The sequence below is a fragment of the Solanum dulcamara genome, chromosome 9, assembly GCF_947179165.1.
Source record: "Solanum dulcamara chromosome 9, daSolDulc1.2, whole genome shotgun sequence".
Classification (NCBI taxonomy): Eukaryota; Viridiplantae; Streptophyta; class Magnoliopsida; order Solanales; family Solanaceae; genus Solanum; species Solanum dulcamara.
The window spans coordinates 72,134,059-72,152,623 of record NC_077245.1 but is presented as its reverse complement, the minus strand read 5'-3'; the positions used below and the strand labels follow the sequence as shown (position 1 = coordinate 72,152,623).

The 18,565-nt window shown below is 34.0% G+C and overlaps 1 protein-coding gene across 1 annotated transcript; it reads right to left on the bottom strand.

Moving 5' to 3' along the window:
• Positions 1–997: 997 nt before the first annotated feature.
• On the bottom strand, positions 998–8,501 carry LOC129902312 (uncharacterized). Its single transcript, XM_055977501.1, has 2 exons — positions 4,004–8,501; positions 998–2,590 (listed from the first exon to the last, which is right to left on the bottom strand). Exons 1-2 carry the CDS (start codon positions 4,393–4,395, stop codon positions 1,291–1,293), a joined length of 1,692 nt encoding a protein of 563 aa, XP_055833476.1. The 5' UTR covers positions 4,396–8,501; the 3' UTR covers positions 998–1,290.
• Positions 8,502–18,565: the final 10,064 nt, after the last annotated feature.

Sequence of the window (18,565 nt, the reverse complement as noted above, 5' to 3'; positions counted from 1 at the left end):
GTAATTGTTTTTAATAATAAATGGATCTTAATATCAAATAAGTTGGATTTTTCCATAAATAATCTCACTCTCTTTATCTCACAATATGTATTGTTAGAATTCATCATACATTGATTAATTTTGTGTTAGTTGTTAATTTACCGCAATTCACATTTTAAATAAGATTTGAAATTATTAACATGAGCAAGTACGAAATTACCCATGTATTTAACCAAAGAACAAAAATCAAATGCAACTTTGAGAACCCCAAGAGGAATAGTAATTAACAATAATTAGGCATCTAACACTATTGAAGTCAAAAAAAGTTAAACGATTTTTGTTTGTCAATAATGAAGTATTTTTTAAATTAAAAAATAAAAATTACTTATAATACAAATAGATAATCTTTTTTTTTATAGGATATACCTTTATTTTTATTAATACTTTTGTATTATTTTTGTAATATATTTAAAAGCTATTATATTATCTATTATTTTTATTTGTATAAATAGGTGATGGAAAATAGAAAATCAAGGACAAAATACTTGTATAAATATTTTTATTTGTCTAAATATTTGATTAGATATTAATTTGACTATATATTAGAATGAATTATTTTGAATGCCCCTCTAATATTGTTTAGTGAAAAATACGATCCTTGTATTTAAAAATCAAATAATGCATCGCTAATATAATAAAATTTTAACACTAACTATAATGGTTTGTCTTTGTGTCATAACATCAAACACTAAAAAACTATCTATTTTTAAAAATTCCTACAAAAATTAACAAGTTTTTGATTTTAAAATATAGTTTCACCTCACTGATTAACTTGGATAAGACACAAAATAGGGAAGGTAGACTGCACAAACCAAGAAATTTTTCAAAGCAAGCAGAAAATAAGATTCAAAACTACTAAAACATGCTTTTTATATATGAACAAGAAGTTTAAAGACCTGCTTGCACACCAAATGACATAAAGAGAAACAGGGAGGGGGTGGGGGGTGGGGGGAGGGGGTACCTGTTCTAAGTAGTTCTATGTACATAAGCTACTGATAAAGTTTGCTATTCCATAATACACAAATAGAACCAGCACTGGATATGGAAATAGAGACATATCTAAAAGGACACGACGATAGAACGATCTACTAGGAGATGCTGCAAATGAACCAGCAGGGCAAGGAACGTGTAATGGCACGAGAGTTCGTGAAGTAATAGGCTTCAGCTGCATTGGCTCATCCGCAACAAAGCAGTGGTTGTTCTAGTGAAACCATGGACAGATTATGATTTGTCACTATAAACAACAGATTCTTATTTGCCAAAACCAAATATGTGATCTGAGAATAGGTCTTCCAGATCAAAGATACTGTCGTCGTTGCTGCTAGGATTCCAACAGGGATAAGTTCCACTGCCACTACTGCCAGGAATTGATGGTAATTGCATGGAATCGACAGATAAACCTCCCTCAGGAGCTCCCACGGTGCTTGCAAAACCATTCTTAGTGCCGCTGCTAGAAGCTGTACAACCATGGACTCCAACATGATCAGCAATTGGTAATGGCAAACTTGCAGTGTTAATGGTAGAATCTACTTGACTGGCTCCAACCAACTGCTTGGTCATTAGCTCTTCCAGATCATACCCAACATTATTGACTGGATGAGGGTACATTCCTGTGCCACCAGCAACTGATGGAGATGTCCTAGTATCAACCCCATGCCTCGCTCCAGAGGTGCCCTCTGCCAGTACAGTGACTGGATGAGTGTACCTTCTGGTGTCACCAACAACTGACGGTTGCATGCTAAGTGATGGAGATGTCCTAGTGTCAATCCCACACCTTGCTCCAGAGGTGCTCTCTGCCGGTACAGTGACTGAATGATTGTACATTCTGGTGCCACCAGCAACTGATGGTTGCAAGCTAAGTGATGGAGATGTCCTAGTGTCAACCCCATGGCACGCTCCAGAGGTGCCCTCTGCCGGTACAGTGATTAGGTCTTCTACACCTCGCAGGAACTCATGCACGTCGGGAAATGAAACTGGATGATTGTACATTCCGGTGCCACCAGCACCTGATGGTTGCACACTAAATGATGGAGATATCCTAGTGTCAACCCCATGGCATACTCTAGAGGTGCCTTCTGCCGGTACAATGATTGGTTCTTCTCTACTTCGCAGGAACTCGCTCACGCCGGGAAATGAACTATTCAACTCACTACCAAGAGTAGCACCAAGCGGGAATTTCTCGGGGTTAACAGCTGATGGTCCTTCAATAGCATCAGTTGTGCAGTTTGTAATTGTCCCTGGTAAAGATAGCATCCCTGCATCGAAAGCTTCAGTCACATAGTCGGCGATTGGCCACTGCAATTGTCTTCCACAAGGTCCTATCAACTCGTCAGATTTTTGTCCTTGTGAAGGTTCAGTAATATTAGCAGCACCCACACTAGTGATATCATGAATGCTTCTTCTCCTCTTCGAGTTGTTATTGTCATTTAATCGACTGTAGAACTTCTGGGCATGGCTTGCCACCTGTGTTGGTGTTCTAGAAAACACAAAGTTCCTTGATATACCCCGCCAATCACCCTTTCCGTGAATCGCCAACCCCTGGAGAAACGACCTAAGAAAGGAAAGAAGATTAAAGAAGTTACTAGCCTTGGAAAATAATCCGTGCAAAGACAATATCTCTTGAAACTAATGCATTCTCTCCAGCACAAGTTTATGCATCTTTGAAACTCTAATCACAGTCCTTACGATTATATAGACATTTTTTACTTCCATCTGTAAACAATGAACACATCTAATTAAGTTCGAATTAACAAGTTCGGTGTTATTTCAGCACGCATGTATCAATACTGACCACCTGCACCCAGCCAAAACAATACAATAAAGACTAGTAAGGTGCCACTCACTGGATGATACTTTGATGTTTTTAGGATCATCCCACTTATCAAGAAAGAAATGTCTATAGAATCACCTCCTCACTCACCACATCATTTGTTGTTGCAATAGTCTCTCTCTATTCAATCCTTCTCAAACTGTAGAAGGATATAATTCTCTTATCTTGAGAAAAATGGAATAGAAGAATAACAATCCTCGCAATTGTTATTTTAAAAGAAGGATATGAAAAACCACACCAAGAAAAGGAAAGATATATATAAGTATTGTAAGCTGGAAAGTTTTTCCAATACACAAATTTGCTCTAGTCTATTTGACCCAATCATTTATTGCCAGCATCTAACTGCCTCTTTGGTCTTCGCATGGTATTCAAAATTCATAAGGTGCTAACGAAGAAACTAGAGGTTTTTAGTTAAAAATGAACTAAGCTTGGTGGCGATATACCTATATTGTTCACATCATTATTCGTCAACAACAAATTCACTAGTGTTTCCAGCACGAGTTAGATTGAAGCCTTTATAAGTCTGATGTCTACGGTACCTTGTCCATATATAATACGTCACTCAGCTATTTGCGAATAACAATTATACTAATGACAGAATGAATTACGTTACAAAACTGATATCAAGCTGTACTCCACTCTTCAATGAAAAAGACAACTTACATAGAAAAAATAGCACTGCATTTAATTTTTCTTGAGAAAAAGTAACTCAAAGAAAATTGAAGAAATTACTAGCAAAGCATAGGGGCTTTCTTCCATATTTTCAGACATCAAATTTTCTGAGTAGCGTATTCTAATTCAAAAATTTCACACCAGACCAACTAAGAATCTACTATATACTTAAACATACTATAAAAATAGAAATGATTTTAGTTACGATTATAGAATAACACAGCTTCTGTCAATTTTTTGGTCCAAATAGACAGACTTGTCGATCTAAAAAATAACAGGAAAAAAGAAGCATTTTGTTGCAAAGAACTTCTTAAAGAAGCAACTTTTAAATCACTGTAAACAATAAAACTTATTCAACTATCAAGAAACTCATGATTGAAAAGATCAATTAGTCATCAATTTAGTCAGATGTTTCAAACCAAACTAACATGGTAATTACAAAATATTCAGGAAAAGCCTCACCTGTGTTCCTCTGCAGTCCAAGGAGTCCCTTTTCGCCGTTCTACCTCTGCTCCCGATAATCTACTTCTGCAGCTGGAAGAACTTTGCATTCTCTCATATTTAGGTAGTGGAATCCTTCCAGACTCAATATCGTTAATATCTTCAACTAATACATTATAATGTTCTATAATTTCTTGAATGGATTTCCCAGGAACAGCAGCAGCGATCTTCAGAAATTGATCACTTTCTCCAGAATATACGGCCAAAGCATTCTCAAATGCCTTGTCTTCCTCCTTAGTCCAGGAGGAGCTATTGCATGTTCGGTCGGCGCTCATTTTGTTGGATCTACACAATGAAAGGTTTGACACGAAAGGGAAGTTTTGAAGAGTTCTCCCAAATTGGATAACTTCCATATATGCCAAAGACCAGCATATATATTTGGTGCATCTATATATGATTTTCTGTAGCCCTTGACACTTGGTTAACAGAAAGAATGGCAGCAAGACTCCTACTTCTTTAATCAGCTATTGATTTAACTACAGTCTACCTCCACGAGGTAAGGGTAACTGTGTACAGGAGGTAGGGGTAACTGCGTACACTCTAACCTCCCCAAACCCCACTTTGTGGGATTTTACTAGGTATGTTGTTGTTGATGATTTTAACTACACTAGTGAGTACCTGTTAAGGGGAACAAGTAGGTGGGACATTTAAACAGAATGACCGCAAACGCGAATTTTTTATCTAGATGTTAAGGTGCACATCAACATGGAGGAAAGCAACCAAAGTTCACATATATAGTAAGACTTTGATACGGTCACTGGCTAAATAAGCAAGATTAATACAGTAAAAAATGACTGTGGAGAAAAATTACTCTGGTGCCTGTAGTTCCTTTATTTAGTCCCTTCATATTTGTTTTTAAAAGTTGTTAACCATTTAAAGCAAGCAAACAGTAAATGTCCGATTAGTGAACTAGCTCTGGGAAGGTAAAAAAAATAATAGGAAAAGGGATATTCAAGATGCTCAAAATAGTAAGAATTTGACCAGATGTTTCTGTATTAGGAATAAGATCTACAAGTCCTTACTACATTGGGTCCAAAAAGTATATAATTAAAAGATCACGCCCTCTATTTTTAACTTTTGTTATTAGAAAGAAGGTTACATTAAAAGACACGACATTCTGTATCAAAAAAATATTCATAAGACACGCCGACAGAAAATTGTGCTTAAGGTGAACTACAACTACAGCAATGAAGCATATCTTTCTATATTTGTTAGAGACTAATCAGAAGGATATCTGAAAGAGATCTATAGACTTGCACATAGAGGATGCAACAATGGCATATGCACACTCGCTGCTAAGTGCTATCACTCATACTATATAGTTAAAAAGCATTAGAAGATATGTATTTATAATAAGTTTGCACATATTGGCACAAAGGAGCAGCTCGGGGTACTTTACACCCACTAACTTAAAATCCTAAATCTGCCTTTTGCCTTGCTCCACATTAAGTTAAAAAAGGCACCCAGTTGAACAAATGGTGTACCAAAACATTCGATTTTGAAATATTTTGGCAGAAAATTCGAACGAAATACTCCACACCACAATCAACAAAAGCACCAATCTACAGAATCTTACTATCTTTGGCAGAACAAAGTCCGCGTTTTTAACAACTAAAATACTTAAGATTTGTTTCACCGGAGAGACAAATATTTTAAAGTAATTTGAAAAAACTCGAAAAGGTGAATAACTTCCATAAAGTCTCTTGTGGAAGAACAATGTTGTAGACACATCAAAGATGGGCATTTATCAAATGGACACCACAGAATGCACCAAGTAGAAGCTAATAATTGTTTTTGATGAAAAATTAGAAGCTAACAAATTGTAAATCCCTTTTCAATTTTAAATAAATCACAGATGACAAACTTGAATATGATCAAATGCCAAGAAATTCTCCTAGTTTCCCAGCAATCTTGACCTTCGAAATAAAAACTGTGAAAAGGATAAATTTAGAGGTCCAGAATAATCTAGGGCTGACATACAAGTCCATAGCAGTTAGAATGACTTACCTCAGTTAGAATAGGTCATGTTATATGAGAAACCAAAAGACTGATATGTTCTTCAATTATCTTTCATTTGAGTTTTAGCTAGACGTTCCAAGAAAAGTGTTTCCCTCTCATCACCAAATACATGAGATGAAAGCATTATTAAGTTAAGAAAAACATAAAACTCGTGGGGTACATCTAAGAAATGTTCATTGCCCAAATTTTCCTTCTCCAGACTTCAATTTGCAGAACATCACCTTATGGCAGGAATCATAATCTGACCCTTTCTATTACAACTAAATAACCACTTAATACAATCTCCCAACAGCCACATGTTTATAAAATATATGCTGTTACTTTTAATTTTTTATGGAAACTAAGTCCTAAGAAAAGAATTATTTTATATTTCTCATATTCTTGGATGGGAACAATATTGTAAGGCCAAAATCAGTAATGTTACACCTATTGAATGCAAACACTCTTAAGATTTGGTCAACAATATCTCGCAATTGATAATATCCTAGCAGATGTCAGTGCATTTGGAAATCGCATGGAATTCTTTCGGAAAATATGTATTCTAGACCATCTATCTACACTACTAATTATATTTTTATTATTTTTGATAACAGTGGTGTCCGGGCAAAATTTTGTGCACCTCCACTTATTCCACGGGATACCTATCACCTTCCACCAGCAACAAGTACTAACTCTAACTAACAAGGTTAGGACAAATGGAAAGAAATCACCCTATGTTTTTGTATCTACTGGGATTTGAACCTGAAAGCTCATAGTTCTTAACCCACTTCATTGACCACTAGACCACACCCTTGGGTGTTTTCTACACCACTAATTTAGAGAGAAAGAAAGGATATTTGTAACACTGTTTTAGCACATAGTCGTCGTTGTTAACAACTTTTACTTATTTCGTTTGTCCCACTTTTTCCAATTAAAGGGTTAAGAGTATCAATTACATTAATATGAGGTAGCCATCTAATCTTATCTCCACTATTCCACTACTTATCCCCATTATCCCATTTGTCTCCTTTTTCTTCGTTGTTTGGGGGGGGGGGGGGCAGGGCAGGTGTTTAAATGGCTACATTTGACGTGAAAAATTGCTGGTGCATTGTGTTCATGTGGATGAACCAATTCATGATTCACTAGTAAAATGGTACTCCATGGTAACAGAAAATATCCACACCAAAATTTGAAGTCAGGGTTTTGGGAGCATAATGTTTGTATGGCATCTGAAAAGCTTTACTTTCTTGAAAGTGATAAGCTAAAAGGACAAATCTCAATAATATTAAGTAAATATCATTCTAAGATTGTCCTACTCATAACAGTTGCATCTTCTACCACTCGGATACATCTTGAAATACTAAAAGCTTATAAGTTTGAGAATAAAGTCCAACAAAATGATAAAGGAAAAAATTCTAGCCACTTTGAACAAAAGGTAATCATCGAATGAGTAATTAATTCCTCAATAGAAAACAGAAATGCAGATAGAACTTATTTTCTCTTTTTCTTAGTTTTCCCTTTTCGGTACATGTATCGGGACTCTAAAAATTCTAGCACACTTAGCTGAAAGGCATATCACAAAGTATATATAGCATATAGATATCACACTGAATTGTCTGTCTTGTAATTAGAGCTTCTACAGTCTATTGAAAATGAAACCATTAGAGTTACAGAACTGAAATATCAAAATGAGGAACAATCTGTAACACCCCCAAATACATACTAACATTACCCAAAATTCTCAAACCAACAACAACATACCAGTGTAATCTCATATCCGGGGTCTTGGGAAGGTTGAGAGGTTGTTTTTGATAAAATTCTCAAACCATAGAGATACAAATCAAAATTCCAAGATTCAGAGATAAGGAAAACACAGTAATAACCTTCATATCTGATAATATAGCATAGATATGTCACATTAGGATTTTTCAACCTGTAAAGTTTCTATCTTTCTCTCTCTCTCAACAACATACACAATATAATTTTTCAATTGGGGTCTGAACAGGGTGGTGTGTACATACCCTCGGGTCAAATAAAGCATATAAAAATCATGTACGTAAAGCAAATACAGTAGCATATAAATTTTGAAACCCCAATTCATCAGAGTTCAAAAATGACATATAATAAGGGAACAATCTGTAACTCCCCCAAAAAAAAGAGAAAAATTACTGGATGACACAAATTTCTAGTTAATACCCAAATTCTGAAAAGACAAAGAGACAAAGAAAACATAGTAGTAACCTTCATAGCTGATATATTTCTGTACCAAAAAAGAAATAATTTGGCTTGTTCGGAAGATAATTTCATCTTCCATTTTCGTTTCTCCGACTGTGAATTGCACATTTGGATTTGATTTTGGTTTCGGAGCCAGATTTTGAGAGTTCTTTTCATTGATTTTGAAGATTTGAAGTTTTTGAGCAGAGTGGAGGAGAGTTATGAACTAAATTGGGAAAATTAGGTAAAAGGAATGTTTGAGAGTTGGGGATTTTAATTAAAAGAGATTTTTGAGTTATCTATTTGAGGATATAGGACACAAGTTTTAAAAATTGGATAAAATGATTCTAGTATAATTAGGTATTAATGGGTTATGTTAATTTAAAAAAGAATATTTTTATACACCCCAAAGTTTTGCTATTCATAAATAGGTCCAACATATAAGAGGGTTGTAAAAAACACCTAAACAACTTAGGGTTGTTTAAATATCTTCTGATTGTTTGAACTAAACAACTTTTGATTGCTTAAATAATTTTTGATTGTTTAAACAACTTCTGTTGTTTGAACTAAACAATTTAGGGTTGTTTAAATATCTTCTGGTTGTTTGAACTAAACAACTTTTGGTTGTTTAAATATCTTCTTGGTTGCTTGAACAACTCATATTTATATAAACATTTACAACATATTCTCTCTTCTGTTCTCTTCTCTTTTCATCAATTTTTTAATATAATTTTCACAATCAAATCGGAGTGAAGAAAAAAATGAGAATGACAACATCCGAAGAAGAAGAAAATGAAAACACAAAAAATTTAAAAAGAAAGGAAAAAACGGAGAAGAAAAAAAGTAAAGAAGTTAAGGAAGAAGAAGATGAAAGAAAAAGAAACAAGAGCGTTTAAAAAATGAAGAAAAGAGAAGAAAAGAGGGTAGGGAAATGAAGAACAGAAGTTTTAAAAAATGGAGTAAAGAAAAGAGAAGAGAAGAGGGAAATAGAGAACATAAGTTTAAAAAAGTGGAGTAAATGAATGAAAATTATGGTTTTATTAAAAGTTTTTGATCTTTTAATTTTTACCCTAAACTTTTAAATATTCTAATTCAACCTCATCTCTTCATAATTAACATCTAATTAAATATTTATAAATAAAAAAATAAAAAAAAATACAAATCTCCTATCCTTCATTTCACTCTCAAAGGTCCCTTTTACCTTATTTTCCCCACTTACTTAAAGTATTGAAAGACAAAAACTAAAAACCATCAAATTTGGAGGTAATATAATGATTGTTGACACCCAATTTTGACCAACTCATAACTACTTTTTGGATTGCTATCTTAATAAATACGCATTTTTCAAAATTATTTCTTTATTAATTAAATAAGTTTATATTTAGTTTAATAAATAAATCGTATATTTTGACATTCATAATTTATAATATTGTTTCTATTTATTAATATTATTACTATTATAATTATTATTTTTATAATAAGCTTAATACGTTCAAATATTCTTACGTATCTATTTAGTATATATTATGTATGTGTGTGTATTTTCTTTATATAAAAAATATTTTTTAACTAAGTTTATTTTATAAGTTACTTATTCATATTAATATACACATATTACATATTTATTTTAATACGTTTTATATACATGTGCATATAAAATTATTACTTAATTAAGTTTATTATATATTTCGGTTAACTATGTTAATTATACGTCTATTTAGTACGTATTATATACATACGCATGTTATATATACATATATGCATATATTTACATAGTACATACATAAGTAGTGGTCTAATTTTATATCCTCCAACTTTAATCTCAACCGTCTATTACATCTTGATCAATGACCATAATTAATTCTATCATTTTCCTATTTTTTTTATTTATTATTACCCAAAATCCTAAAACTAACTTGACTTTTTTTTTCCACACTCTCTCTCTAACTCTCAACCTAACTATCTCCATCTCTCTACACTCTCTTCATCTTCTCCAAAGAGAAGAGAAGACAACAACGCCGCCTCCCTCCTTTTCTTCTTCCCTCCACCGCACCTCCGCCGTCCCCACTATCTCTCACCCTCACTGATCTCTTTCCTCTCCGGCGAACAACCACCGGACAGCAGCCGCCAACAACTGTCAGCGACCGCGCAGCCACGCCGACGGGTTAAACAGCAGCAACCATACAACAACTCCTCCACATCGCAGCCTCTCCTCCACGACTCCATCGACGAGAAGACGCAGCGACGACGGCAGCCAGCAGCTTTCGGCGACGGCAGTTTCCTCCATCGGCAGCGACGTCGAAAACCACTATGGGAAGATCTTGATTGGTTAGAAGCTTTGAGATTTGATTTGCTGAAGATGGATCTTAACAGATCCGTCCGGGTTCGTCTGTTAATATTCACCTCTTTATGATTCGGCAGGGGATTATTATTAACATTGAGAGTGGCGGTTTGGAGAGTGACGATCTCCCGATCAATCAAATCCTGAATCTTATGATTCAAATTAACACAAGTTTCAGTATCATGTGAAATGATACACACATGTTTGGTCGGCTCTGAAGGATCTAGAGCTTGTATCAGCCGATTTAGGTGCAATGGGATGAATAATACCTGCATCTCTCAGTCTTTCAAACAGCTTAGTCTGACTTTCCACTAGAGGAGTAAAAATCCTAGCAGGCCTATTTTCAAAATTGAGTTGGGTAAGGTTGTAGTTATTTTGCGAGGATGGGGGTACATGACGATAACTAGGACGATTTTGGCGAAAAGGTGCGGGAGTTCGAAAATTTGAGGGTTGTGGAGTTTGGTAGCCAAGAGGAGCATTTTGATAGTGCGGAGGTAGGTAATTAGGAGGCGAAGTTTGATAACTCGGCTGAACGTAAAAAATTGGGTAGGAACTTTATGGAGATGGGGGATAGATTCTAGAGAGTGAGGTTAGATTCTGGAGGGTGAGGTTTTTCTGGAGCTAAAATTGGATGATCTTTGTATCCTTCTATCAGGCGCATGAGAAATAAATGACACATCTTCTCTTTTTTTTTTGAACAAACCTGAAGACCCAGTTTGGATGGCCACACGGGTAATCCTTCCGGTCTTAAGATCGTCTTCGATGGTCTCACCAATTTTGACCACCTCAGCAAATTTCGCTCCTACGAGCAACAACATTCTGTCATAGTACTCAGGCTCTTGATTGCGTACAAAGACTTCAATAATCTCTTTCTCAGTCATGGGAGGTCTCACTCTGACAGCCTCTTTCCTTCAACGATAGGCGTACTCTCGATAACTTTCGGTAGACTTTTGTTTGATTTTCTCCAAAGAATAACTATCGGGAACGATCTCCACATTATAAGCAAATCTTTCGATGAACTTTTTAGCCAAAGCATTTCAATTTGGCCACTGCTTCATCTCTTGAGAAGTAAACCATTCCAAGGCCTCTCCGCTTAAGCTTCGGCTAAAGAGTCGCATTAATAATGCCTCGTTCTTCCCAATTCCTACGAGTTGATCACAATATGCTCTCAAATGAGCCAAAGGATTCTCGATTCCACCGAAAGTATCAAATTTAGGTACTTTAAACCCTTCAGGAAGGTCCAGATCTGGATGGATACACAGATCTTCATAATTCAAACTAACAATATCCGGGGTATAATGAACTCCTTCATAGCTTTTATAATTTCCTCTTTCATGCTCTGCTTGGTTATTTCCTCTTTGGTCCTCTACTCCCTTTCTTGTTCCTTATAGTGATCAAGTTTGTAACCATTGGTATATGGCTCATTTGGAATTAGAATTTGGAAAGCTATCTTTTGAGGCAAGGGAGGAATAATGAGAGGGTTTGGTGTATTTTGAGGGACTTGATAATTTTGGGGTAATGTTTGACGGTTAGTATGCTGATTTTGATGATAGGGAAAGGTCTGTGGATTGTTAACATTTTGAATTTGTGGGGGAGGACAGGCTTGAGGGTTAGTGTTTTGTGGAGGAGGAAAGTTTTAAGGATTGGTATTTTGAGGGTAAGGTGGTGCTTGGTAGGAAGCAGAAGCATGATGGGGGTTGGAGGAAGTGAGATCAATGATGAAGGCATTTTGAGCGGGGTTTGAGGATGGGTTTTGGACGTGTTCCGTACTTGAATTCGGAGAAGGGAAATAAATTGGAGGCCTTCCATCGCCTGGAACAGGCATGTTGGCGTTTATAGCCAGGTTTGATAATTCTCGATTTTTTTTGTATCTCAACTCTTATCTCGGCGATTTGTTGCACTAACTGTGCGATCAACTCATTCAGTTCGGCAACGATAGGGTCCGTCACAATAATATCAGTCATTCTAGTGTCCTCATTATTTCCAGTCATTTTTGTTTTTTCTATTATCGAATTTTGATCGGGAAAGGAGTCTTCAAGTACTTTAGATCTTGTGAAGTATGGATGCTCGGCTAGATTATTAACACAGATCAATTCTAAATACCTGCACAGAAAATAACTCAAAAGTCAAACATGTCAGTCTGCATTCATAACAGATAATGCAAAAATGTCATACCAAAAAAGATAAACACATAAGAGTTGCTTTGTTTGAAGACAAGATAACCCACGAGTATTGAAAAATGATGAAATAGACAGGAATTTGCCTATTGAATTTAGGATTTAATGTATCAAGAAATATGACTTGCGTTGAATTGAGATCTTCTTGTCTCTTTCACGATTGTATCTATTGATGTTGGTATCTCTTTGTAAAATATGAAGGGAGAAAGCAAGCTTTTAAAGATAGAGGTCAAACCTTGAAAGGCCGCATACATATCCCATGAAGGAGATGTCAGGCCCTATGTAGTTTGACTAGCTCTAACAAATCAACCATTTTTGAGAGAAGAGAGTAAGATTTAAGACCTTGAAGTGAAATTTGAATTTTGTGGTGAAACCAAAAGACTCTGCGAGCATTTCATCGCATTTTGATAGTGACTTGATATTTTTGCTTTGGGGGATTTAGAAAGAGTGGGTTGATGGCCTCTCGGCAATGATATGGTAAATGATTATTGATGGCCCTCTTGGCAATGATGAATGATGAATGATGGCCCTCTTGACAATGATAAATGATGAATGATGGCCCTCTTGGCAATGATAAACGATGAATGATGGCCCTCTTGGCAATGATAAATGATGGATGATGGCCCTCTTGGCAATGATATTACCACCTCCGATAATATAATATGAATAAAATAATATCATCGTATACGGCATGAGATCATCGCATATGATATTATATCATCGTATACGGCATCGTATATGACATTATATCATCATATATGTATTATAACATAAATGGCCCTCTTGGCAAATAATACTACCATCTCTGATAATATAATATGAATAATAAAATATGAATGACCCTTTTGACAATAATATTACCACCTCCGGTAATATAATATAATATAATAATAAAATATGAATGGCACTCTTGGCAAATGATATTACCACCTCCGGTAATATAATACGAATAATAAAATATGAATGACCCTCTTGACAATGATATTACCACCTTCGGTAATATAATATGAATAATAAAATATGAATGAACCTCTTGGCAATGATATTATCACCTTCGATAATATAATAATAAAATATGAATGACACTCTTGGCAAATGATATTACCACCTCCGGTAATATAATACGAATAATAAAATATGAATGACCCTCTTGGCAATGATATTACCACCTCCGATAATATAATACAAATAATAAAATATGAATGACCCTCTTGGCAATAATATTACCACCTCTGATAATATAATATAAATAAAATAATATCATCGCATAAGAGATTAGATCATCGTATACGACATCATATCATTGTATGTGGCATTATACGTGCCCATCAGACGTCTTTGAGGATGGAGAATATAATTTGACGTTATTATGGACGCTTGCCTTGAAAGTATCTCCTTTGCGTTTTTCTGCCCTCAAAAGAAAATAAGTAATAGACACATTGTCGTTTTAACTGACGACTGAGCAAAAATCTTTAGGAATTTTTTTTGAAAATATGTACAAAGTGCCTAATCACTTTGACATTAGTGTGTGAATATCATGCTCATTTTCGAACATTTTATATTCATTGCGGCTCATGGCTTGCTGGAGATTTGAACGAGACATTGTTGTTCTTTTTATTTTTTGAATGCCTTCTTTCGTTTGATGAATCCCGGTGACACAATTATCATTTTGAAAATTCTTTGTTCTTTTAACTTCTTTGTACTTGCTGAAATGAGGGATATGGTGATCTTTTATAAATCTGCATCCACAAAAAAATTGTTAGTTTTGAATGAATTGATCTGTGTTGAATTCTCCACTTGTTTTCTTCTTGTCTTGCTATCTTCGATCGCTTGCTCTGATTTCCCACTTCTCGATAGATATAAGACTAAAATATATTCATGCAAAATGTTTAATGTATAAAAGCTTTAAGAAAGATGAGTTTTTGAAAAGCAATTTGAAAAGGGTCACTGCTAGATGTCATGTCACACATAGCTTAAATGAACGTCCTTGATCCAAAGCTTTGAGCAGGCTTGATATCTTGTTCACAAAATGTTTGATCTCTTATGCTAAGATAACCTTCGATTAGGAGGAGTGACACATGAATCAAGTATGAAAAAGAGGCTTGAAAACTCTTAACCATGAATGTGGCTAGCTTCACACCCATAATTAAGAACTTACACGGACATAATTTCCAAAGCTCTTTGTGTATCGTCACTCAGATTGAGAAATTGCTTCCGATGACAAGTTGAAGTTTTCTGGAGCGAAATTGAGACTAACAAACTTAAAGGGATACCACATGCCTTCTTGTAGTGGTGTGGTGTGGTGGAAGTTATTCTTCAACTCGTGTTCCAATTTTCTACTAAGAAAAGTTCTACGTTGTGCTGCATTCTTTTTGATGTCATCCGCACATGTGGTTTAATTGAGAATCTATCCTCTTGGATGATCTCGCCAATGACTAAGATAAAACTCATTAGTAGAAAAAATGTAACTCAAAGAAAAAAGGGTAGCGTCGTTACTGTGTACGAATGTCAAGCTCCTCCGGTTTTGACGTAGAGCCTCCGTCCCATACACTAGCAAGTATGGGGTTGCTCCAATTGATGTTCTGACAGTCGTTCGGTATCCTAACAAAGCATATGGCAACATCTCATGCCAACCTCTGTGATTGTCAATCATTTTCCTCAGAATCTTTTTGATGTTCTTGTTGGCAGCTTCTACGGCTCCATTCATTTGAGGACGATATGTAGTTGAGTTTTGATGATTAATCTTGAATTGCTCACATATCTCTTTCATCAAATGACTATTGAGATTTGCTCCATTATCGGTAATGATGGAATTCGGTATTCCGAATCTACATATCAAATTGTTACGGACGAAGTCTGCTACTACCTTCTTCGTAAGCGGCATCAAAAAACCGAAGAACGTTTGAAGTACAACTAACCAATACATCCGATATCATGCCAAAAATCGATCAAATATCAACATCTGAAGGATATTGATCATCATCTTATCAACTTGCAGAAAATGACAAAATACTATATTTTTGTCTTCCAATTAATAAGTCGGCGCTGATCCGAAGAATATGAATATTTTTATTCCGTCTATTTTTAAATATTTTCGTTTGTATATATTTAGGGTAGTTTAATATTTTTAAAAAAAATCCAAATGATTCCTTTCAGGTATCATTAATTTCTATTGCCTTTACTTTCACATAATTAGTTAACAATATTTATTTATCTTGTATTAACTCTAACATTAATTGTTTAGTTTAGCTTAATTAAATCTCTTGAAGAGAAACCATTTCTTTTATGATCGTTTGTTTTATTTAAATGATTTACTTAAATTATCCCTCTTTTATTTATTATTTTTATATCAATTCTATTACTCTTATAAATTATCCTAAATATTTTGAAATTTGTATTTCTTTCAAATTGTTTAATGTTTCAATTATTGTTAAACACATTTTCCCAAAGTTAGTCAAATAATTTTCAAATCTTCGGACAACCGCATGTTAGCGGCTATTTTAAGTGTTAAAACCTTCTTAAAATAGTAATACGAACTTCGTACCTTTTTCTCTAATTTTTTAAGACTTAAATCTGTTAGGGTCTTTTAAATTAAGTTTTCTTAATTTCTTTAAAAAATTAAGTGGCGACTCCTCTTTTACTAAAATTGATTTTTTCTTTATAAAGTTGAAATTAATCTTAAATCGTCTTTTTCCGACATAACAATGATCATCCCAAAAATAAAAATATTTGTGTGAATGACTCATTTTGAATTAGTATAAGTCAATTGATGTGTATTTAAATCAATCGAGTCAATGAATCAACACCAATATTAATTAGTTAACTAATACTTTCTGACATTCTTCTTATTAAAAGTACCCCTCTTATTGATCAAGTAAACTTCATACGAAAAACTTTTGAAAATGTCTTATAGTATAAGAACTCAAACCTTTTCGAAATAGATAGGCATATAATATCAAAAATATCCAGTGAATTTTATTTACTTTTTGTCTTTTTCACCAATTCACCCAAAGTTGGTTGAATTGGCGTGAAGCCAAATTAGTTAAGTTAATGAATCAATATGGAACTTAATTAATCGACAAGTAAATTGGCCTGAATAAACTCTTGGAATCATAACAATTTAGACATCTATGCAAAAAATGATTGTTCATTAATTTCATCATTCACCACTGTCATTGTCATTCATCATTATCAACTATTGTCATTGACGATCACCCACAACTAGGGCTGTACAGGGCAAACCAATAAATTGCAACAAATTGACAAACCGAACCAAATCGAAAAAAAAACCCAACTAATGGTTTGGTTTGACTTGGTTTGGTGTTTGGAAAAAAAATCCGACCATTATAGGGTTGGTTTGATTTTAACTAAAAAAAGTCAAACCGAACCCAAACCGACCCGATTATAGATATACTACTTTTAAATTATGTTATACATAAAAATATTTATTAAAATGTAATTTATAAATATTTTTTAAAAATTTTTCATAATTTTTGTTTTATTTCTTACATTTAGATTTGGATTTGAGAAGCCCATCTAAATAATATGCAAAAAAAGCTCATCTTATAAAGTTATATTATAAAGTAAAAACTTCAAACAGTGTTCTGCCTCCATCTTATATGTTGATATTTTGTACTAGAACTCTTTTTAAGAAGCACTGCTGTGTTTTTTATTAGATACTATGAAAAACCCGAGAAACCCAAAAAACCCGAGAAAAAATTGATATCGGAAAATTCGACTTTTATTGATTTGGTTTGGTTTATAGATTTAATAACCCGACACAAATGATTTGGTTTGATTTGTAAAAAATCTGAACCAACCCGGTCCATGTACACCCCTACCCACAACCAACATTCTCAAGCCACAATAAAAAACGTTGTCATTCACTACAATAAGTTGTCACTACTACTAACCATTATTTGCAATCATCATCATCAATCACCATCACCACGACAAGCAATAATCACTATCATAATTCATAAGTTACCACCGTGTCAGTTTTAAAAAATATTTTATTGATATTAGTATTAGAATAATTTAGTATTTTATTATTTTTTTTTACATTCAAGTGTTAAAAAAAGAATACAACATTCTTGATATTCAAAATAAGACATCTAAATTCTAATGCATATCTAAATATTTAAATGTGTAATCAAATTAAAACGCCTTAATTTTAATAAAAATAAAACAAAATCTTAATTTAGTTAATGGATCAACACACAACTAAAATTGATATAAATATAAATTAATCGAGTCAATATATACTATGAATATTAGATGCTTATACTAAAGAAGAAGAAAATATCAATCCCTCAATTAATATTGGATGCCAGGACTTCTTTCAATGTAGTATAAGAGTATCATTTTTATGAGTATACTAGAATTCATAGATACAGGAAAAAGACCTATTAATTAGACACTTTGGAACTTATATAAAAAAAATAAAATTCATTTCATTATGTATAAAAAGTTAAATCACATTAGCTGGAAAATCATTAACTTAACATATATATATATATATATATTCAACTAAAACAATTTTGCATACAATAATAACAAACACAATGAAATCCTTTAAAGTGGAATCCAAGAATGATAGAGTGTACGCAGGAGTTAACACAACATCGCCGAGAGAGGTTATTTTCACAACATCTTCGAGATAGAGAAGTTATTTTCAAAAACATTGGCTAACAAAAACAATTTTGCATACTTCACTCCAACAAGATTTGACCAACCAAATTTAGAGGTTGTGCAAGTGACTTTTGAGAGGGATTTAACTTGGAGATGTTCAAA

What these genes read in the sequence shown, in the direction of transcription:
- LOC129902312 (XM_055977501.1), bottom strand. Translation starts at nt 4,395, where the DNA reads ATGGAAGTTATCCAATTTGGGAGAACTCTTCAAAACTTCCCTTTCGTG. An exon ending in TGGACTGCAGAGGAACACAG is followed by an intron (nt 2,591 to 4,003) that starts GTGAGGCTTTTC and finishes TTCCTTTCTTAG; the next exon opens with GTCGTTTCTCCAGGGGTTGG.